Raw genomic sequence first — 7,637 nt, forward strand, 5'->3', positions numbered from 1 at the left:
CACAGCGAAACTGTCGATCCTCAAGTCTTACTGGCTGCTACTGTTAGGTATTAACTTGGTTGCTGCTAGGTCTTAACTTGGTTTAAATTTACTACGCATGTATAGGAAGGTATTCTTGAGCGATCATTTTCGGAGGTACCTTCCCTTTTGCGACATTTCGTGTGACTAGCGCTGGACGCGTCGGCGCCTACGAGCGACAGCGTTCCTGACATGCTGGTCTCACGTCCGTGAGACCAGCGCGCGGCCGCTACGTTCTGCGCATGCGCTCTGCTTACACGTAGAAGCTCTACGTACGCAAAGCCTGTTTTATGACCTACAGGACACACACGTCACGACAGTCATGTCATGACCTATTATTTATTTTCGTCAAACACTCTTGTCATATTATCTCAATTTTGGTAGATACCAAGCTAACGAAACGACCACGAGAGCACCAAGACGTAGGCGGCTAGATATACAGATATATAGGTACTGTCAAAGTGGCAAATGTTCGCCAAGAAATTAAATGCTTCCCCCCCCCCCCCCCCCGATTTTACCCAGTGATCTTTTTTGCCACCGCCTACATCTTTCACACCATTTCCTCGTGGTATACGTAGTTAAGAAACATTTGAACTGCATATAAACTTCAAACATATTTACCTTGCTTTTGTACATGTTGTATGAAAAAAATGAATCAATGCCAAAGAGCAGGATCAGTAAACGTTTGTGTTAAATTTGTCCACAATGCCAATTAGATATGAAAACGAAATTTGCAGTCTACACAGAGCAAGCACGGGCTCTTAGAGACAGCGTATGCTGGCAACGCCAGTGAACATTTGGCTTCAGTGGCACCATTCGGCCTTTTCCAGATCCTGTTCATTGTAAGTAAGCTATGTGAGCAAACTACGAGTGCGCCTATAGAGGAGCGCTCCTTCTTCAAGTGCCAGCAAGGCTTGGTGGCGCCAGGGTGATGAATAGAATGTTTTCTGGTGATTCGTATTGAGACAGACGGTCCCTGCATGTTGCTGAGTGCCCGCGTTCACGAAGTGAAACAACAGAGAATTTAAAAAATCGAGAGTACACTCGGACAAATCTGGCCGAGTGTACATCCCCTATGCCTTTCCTGGGTGCAGACGACCCTGTCGGAGGCCATGCTGCGGTTGCACGGAGCCCAGACAGAGGGCATCTTCCATGTGCCGGGAGACATCGATGAGGTGCGTTTCGCTGCCCCTGCCTTCGAATAACTTTACATTTATGCTGTGAAAGGGCATACGAGGGTTTATTGGCCAATTGCGTGCTCCTAAGTTCACGTAATGCGTGTAGTTGAAAGTAAAAATTAGAAAGTAGAAATTCCAGGTCCAACACCATAGCCATAGGTGGCATTAGCTAACAATCTAATTGCTAGACCTAGCACAAGTCTTGACCGAGTCCTGTCACACAAGCCACTTTAAAGCCGTTTATCCCTAGAGCACTTGCACTTCTGCCCATCTCCGATCCTTCTTCATACAAACAGCAACGGACTGGAACGAACTGGCTCCCCGAACTGCCTCCCCGACCTAATTATAATCGTACAGCAGCTCAGTGATGGCATGTTGTCAAGTAAACGACAAAATGTGGATGCCCTGCGGCAGTTAACAAATCACTCTTGCTGATCTATTGCCGTTCGTACCTAATTTCCGCATATCTTTTAATGAAATATTTATCTAAAGCTGGCCAAGGAACTGTCGGTATGATGAGCGCAGAACCAGTCAGCCTTTAAGAAATGTCTTACAAATACAAGTTAGCTGGTGCGAATGAGTGGAGCTGTCGAGGCCGGTAAATGAGAGCAACTTCTATCTGCTTTCTTGTACAGAACACACGTGCTCCTTGTGCTTTTTTTGTCCGCAGGAGAGAAGCTCCACGGTCACATCGTCGCACACGTGCAGCTTCTCTACTTTTGGCTAATGTGCGTTCTCTTACTCCTGCAATGCAGTAGAACGTAGCACACTTCCTGCGTTTTTTTTTTTAAGTTTTTGCAAGCATACTCAAAAAATAATACTTTATTATTATTATTATTATTATTATTATTATTATTATTATTATTATTATTATTATTATTATTATTATTATTATTATTATTATTATTATTATTATTATGAATCCCCACGCTTTGCTTTCAAGCGTGGTGATTATGTTGGTTTATATAATTCCTTGTCCACCACCAACTGGTCACTGGTTACCGACAAAAGCAATGTTAATGACCAAGTAGATCAGTTTACAGAGCTTGTTTTGAGCAGTATGCGCAAATACATTCCCCAGTACAGGCCTAGACGCTCTAGATATCCCCACTGGTTTTCGTCTGAACTCATAATTGCCCTAAAGCATAAAGATCGCGCACACCGAAAATCCAGAATTATGTTGCCTAATGAGTACAGAGAAGAATTCCGCTTTTTTCGGGCTCTCTGTAAACGTCTCTATAAGCGGGATCAAGATTCATATATGGCATTCTTGGAAAAAAGCGCCTCCGACCGGCCGGCAGAATTTTGGCAGTATATCCGTAAGCGTTCCAATAAACATGGAGAGGGTTTTCGCTTACTTGACTCTAGAGGGGCAGAAGTCCAAGCAGTCGCGGATTGTTTTGCAGCCCATTTCTCTTCCTTATATAAAGATGCAGGTTTCAACGCTGATGTCAGTCAGCGGCACACGACGGTTCCTACATCTAGTGCGGTGCTGTTTGATGAAGAGCTTGTCCACGAATGCCTTAGGCGCTTGAAGCCTTCCCTATCCTGCGGCCCTGACGGCATCCCTTCCGCCATTCTAAAAGCTTACGGCAGTATGTTTGCTCCTGTATTGACATCTATATTTAATAACTCTTTGACTACTTCCACTTTCCCTCACATGTGGAAAACTGCTCGTGTTTTTCCTGTATTTAAGTCTGGATGTAAATCAGATGTGTCGAATTATCGCCCAATTTCTCTCCTCTGTGCTACGTCCAAGATTTTTGAGCGTGCTCTTCACAACATATTGTATTTTACTGTGAAGAACTCGCTCATTCCGAATCAGCATGGATTTCTCACCGGCCGCTCCACTATCACAAATCTCGCAAGTTTCATGACACAGATCTCCACGCCGGTACTTCAAAGGGGGCAAGTTGACACCATTTACTGTGATCTCAGCAAGGCTTTTGATGTAGTCAGCCACTCGCTGCTTCTGATCAAGCTTACGCACCTTGATTTTAACTCGTCAGTTGTGAATCTCTTGCGCAGTTATCTTCTTGATAGATCGTGTTATATTAACGTCAATGGCCAAACATCTTCTTCTTACTTGGCAACTAGCGGCGTCCCTCAAGGGTCAGTATTAGGACCACTCCTTTTTTTAATTTTTATTAATGACGTTCTTTCTGTTATTCGGAACTCTTCTTTCCTTCTATATGCCGATGACATCAAGATTTTAAAGAAAATTCACACTGTTGATGACTGTCACGCCCTGCAGTCTGACCTGTTTTCCTTTTCTAAATGGTGCAAGGATAATAACCTTACCTTGAATGCTGCTAAGACCAAAATCATGGCTTTCACACGCAAAACAGCAAGTATTTCTTTTTCTTATTCTATAGATTCTGTGCCGTTGTGTAAGGTCTGCGAGATCAATGATCTTGGTGTACTTTTTGATGCAACCTTACACTTTTCGGCTCACACTAAACGTGTTGCAATGCGGGGTATGCGCTCTCTTGGTTCTGTATGCAGACTATCGAGGGAATTCAAGTCTCCTACACCGTTCCGCAAATTATACACAACCATCTGCCTTCCTCAACTCAAATATGCGTCGGTCGTCTGGAATGGCTCTTCTAGATCCAACGGTGACATTATAGATCGTGTCCAGAAAAAGTTTCTAAGCATATATAATCACCGCTTTGCAAACCTGGACATTGCACCCTGTACTAGCACTGTTGGATTGTCATTGCCTTCGCTTCGCGACCGACGTAATCGCGCTGACCTTCTGTTCCTCTTTAAACTCCTTCACGGTAACCTCACGTGTCCCGAACTTCTCAGCTGTGTCATGTTCCGCATCCCACGCAAGGTCACCAGAGAACATAGACCTTTCCATGTGCCTGCCTGTCATCACGAACACTCAACTGTCCACAGAATACAGAATCTTTATAACGCTTACTTTCGTGAACTTGATATCTTTCATAACTCCTTGTCATCGTTCTTGTCCGAGCTTTGCCTTGTATTATAATATCATGTATTGTTCAAGTGTCCTTCTCCTCCTTTTTCTTTTGTATTTACTTTGCGCTTTGTTGTCCGTACTCTCTTCATTTCACAATTTTTATTTTTATTCATTTATTTTTTAATGATTTTTCCCTGAGTGTCTTGTTTTTGGTTTGTAATGTATGCGTGCGCCAGCGCTCAGACCTTAGGGTTGTTCCTGGGCACGTTAAATAAACATGATTGATTGATAACATGATTGATTGATTATTATCTTCCCTTGTTGATGTATGTATCAGAAGCGGAAAAATCTTGAACCATTATAAAATGCATAACAATTCGTTGTGGCATGCAAAACAAGATATATTAACCTTTACTGCGTTTAACGCTTTGATGTATGTATCTATAGTTATCATGCGGCACGTGAACCCGACGCCGCGGTGTGTAGTGCCACCAATGGTCAGTCAGCCGTTACGTTACGTTATAAAGTGGCATTCGATGCATTCACGTTCCTCTGCATTATTCCCGTGCGCGCTTGAGATTGTTGCGTTCACTTTCACTAAGACAGACTGCGTTGACGCAGCTCAATCCCTAAGAACTGAGAACGATTACAGCGAGCATAAATTGGACAAGATAAACCTTCTTTATGTAAGCCTCGTGTAACAAGAATGCAGATTCCAAACATATTTTTGTCTGCCCTTTCCCCTCCCCTTGTAGTTAAAAAAACCGTCTGTTTCTCCTCTGGTTAATCTTTCTGTTTCTTCGCACCTCACTTCTGTTTCTATCTCTCATTCTCTCTTTATATCGTATAGTAAAATGTGGACGTCGTCGGCTAGTACCTGTCGCTTCAAGATCGCCTTATCTTGTTTTTGAAGCAAGCAGTGAAATGTGACCAGGATGTCTCTTTAGGCGAATAAATGCTAGTATACTCTCGAAACGTAAACAGTGACATGCTGCGGTTGCGATGCTGTGCAGACAAATCGACACATCATTGAAACGAAATAACAAAACAAATTCCTGTCACAGTGCTCGCGGCACGCATTGTACATGCCGTCGACTACAGCGCAGGAATAGACAACTTTAGAATAGCGTTTGTCGGCTTACGCACGTTAAACGTAAGCACGTTTGCGGGACATTACGGTGCGCGTTCTTTCAAGACCTTTAGTTTGCCGTGCGGAAACGCAAACGTAACGAAGACGTTCTAAAACGGGGCGCCGTCTGGTGCCTCGTGGCAAACGTATCCAAGCCAAGACAATCCATTAGCAGCCATCCTGTTGTTGCTATGGGGACGCGTCTCGTTAGGCCTACGGGTGCCGGAATCGCCGAACGGCCTCGGAAATTGGACGTGCTATGCGCTCATAACTAACGTTTCAGGTGAGTTCGAGAAAGCGAAAGCCCACTTCAATAGTTACTGGCCATAAACATAAGTGAGAGCGTAGCCATCACGCCAATTCACGCTGAAGCGGGAGCCGTTGGTACCTCCATGTTCGACAATGCTATTTGTTAGCGTCCGCATACATTACGAACATTAAACTCGCCAATTAACGTACGTTATCATAGCACACGTAAACCAGATCAACCCAACAACGTTCGGAGCATGCGCAGTGAGGACGACGCAATTTCTTTACGTACGTAATGCGTTTACGTTTGGTTGCAAACCCCAAACTAAAACTGTCTAATATCTCGTAACTAAAACGTCAAAGCATGCAAACACACGTGCGTTGACACTGTCATAGCTAATTCCATACTTTCCTCGGTTATTGCACATACACCGCTAGCTGCAGGAGCCGCATCGTATATGCTGCAATGATGCACAATAGCCGTCGGTTTAACACGGGTTTCGTATAGGCATATAGGCTGCGCAGCCACTCATTCTTCCCGCTGTCCTCTTCGGCCTCTTCCCTAACCACGCGCCCTGCTCAACGCTGTCTTGGTTATGCGACCGTAACAATATATACAGTGTGTGTGTGTGTGTGTGTGTGTGTGTGTGTGTGTGTGTGTGTGTGTGTGTGTGTGTGTGTGTGTGTGTGTGTGTGTGTGTGTGTGTGAACGAGAAGAAACGGCACCGACGGGCCCGATTTTTAGTAGTCATATCATAAGAAACCGACCAAACAATGACACCAGGGACAGCATTTCCCCTATGCTGTCCTTGGTGCTATTGTTTGTTGGCTTCTTATGATATATATATATATATATATATATATATATATATATATATATAGGGTGAGAGAGAGAGAGAGGAGAATTTATTAGAGGAAAGGCAGTGAGGTCTATTTGAGCTAGTATGCTCTGCCCTACTACTCTGTACAAGAGAAAGGGTACATAAAAAAAGTGATGAAATATGATGATCATGAGGCCACATTATATATGCGCCAACTGAATGCGTTCCTCTATTGAGCAGACTTCTGTAGCTGTAGTTTTCCTTTATCGTTATGAACGCTAACTGGAATTGAGTTCGCATGTGGACCAAATGTTTCGGTATATAATAGTTGAAGCTGCCCTATGACGGTACGCAGCATGCGAGAGCTCTTTCAAGCGACTTCAAGCTAGCGCAGTACCGGCGCTCTATGAACGAAGCCAGATTTTTGCTGACCGTTCCAGACAATATGCATCCGCCATAACGTTTTACGCGGTATTTTTTAGTCGATGTTCCCTCTTTGGTATAGCAAGCGACGGAAACTTTGAGCACGTTATAAACCTAGCCCAGCTTTCTTCGTCAGCTTCTACCTTCTGGCGTTGTTCAGAGTTCCGTAGCAGCTCTGCGAGAAATGCGCTTTATTCCACCTACACTTTCAGTGCGGCAGCATTAAATATCGTTATTCCTAGTACGTAGGTGAACAACCATGTTTTTCAATAACTTTACACCTTACACTTATAACAATCTAACTCGATGTAATCGAAATCTAACACGTCTACTAGAGGAAACATAATCGAAGTTAATCAGCTTACGGCGAATCACTGTGTCCAGAACCATAGTATTTGTTTAAATAAGAGACCGTGTTGTAATTGACGGGATACATCCGAGCAAAACCCCGCTCAAAAATAAATCTGTACGTGTGCTTTTTTGATGTAGTTACTACAGTTATATGCATTAATTTAATATCCGGGTATTCCCTTCAACCTGTTTTTTTTTTTCATTTCATGTTTCATTTCATTTCATGTTTTTCATTTCATGTTTTTTTCAAGGCCGAGGGATGCCTTCTTAACATAGTACGTACACGTTAAAATACAGGGTGTTTCACGTAACTTGAACCAAGTATTTCAAAAAAGTGATTAGCCGCAGCTGGGTGAAACCAACGACATATGTGTTGCCGTTATGTGGCGCTTCTTGGAGGATTTTTGTAATATTCCGCTTAATTAGTTAATTAACTGAGAGGGAATTATTCGAAATTTTGTTATTCACTTTAGGGGCCAAGTGCGTTTCGTTACGTTGTAGAGGGGGCTCAGAAACGACCGATCCAATTGTGGCAACCC

General features: G+C 43.5%; 1 protein-coding gene across 1 annotated transcript in view; it reads right to left on the minus strand.

Moving 5' to 3' along the window:
• Positions 1–1,934: 1,934 nt before the first annotated feature.
• LOC119456814 (spidroin-1-like) overlaps positions 1,935–7,637 on the minus strand; it is a 17,026-nt gene continuing 11,323 nt past the window's right edge. Inside the window, exon 3 of the mRNA XM_037718632.1 lies at positions 1,935–1,940. Coding sequence (XP_037574560.1) covers positions 1,935–1,940 — 6 coding nt within the window. The remainder of the gene's footprint in view (positions 1,941–7,637) is intronic.

Source organism: Dermacentor silvarum, chromosome 6, assembly GCF_013339745.2.
Source record: "Dermacentor silvarum isolate Dsil-2018 chromosome 6, BIME_Dsil_1.4, whole genome shotgun sequence".
Taxonomy (NCBI): Eukaryota; Metazoa; Arthropoda; class Arachnida; order Ixodida; family Ixodidae; genus Dermacentor; species Dermacentor silvarum.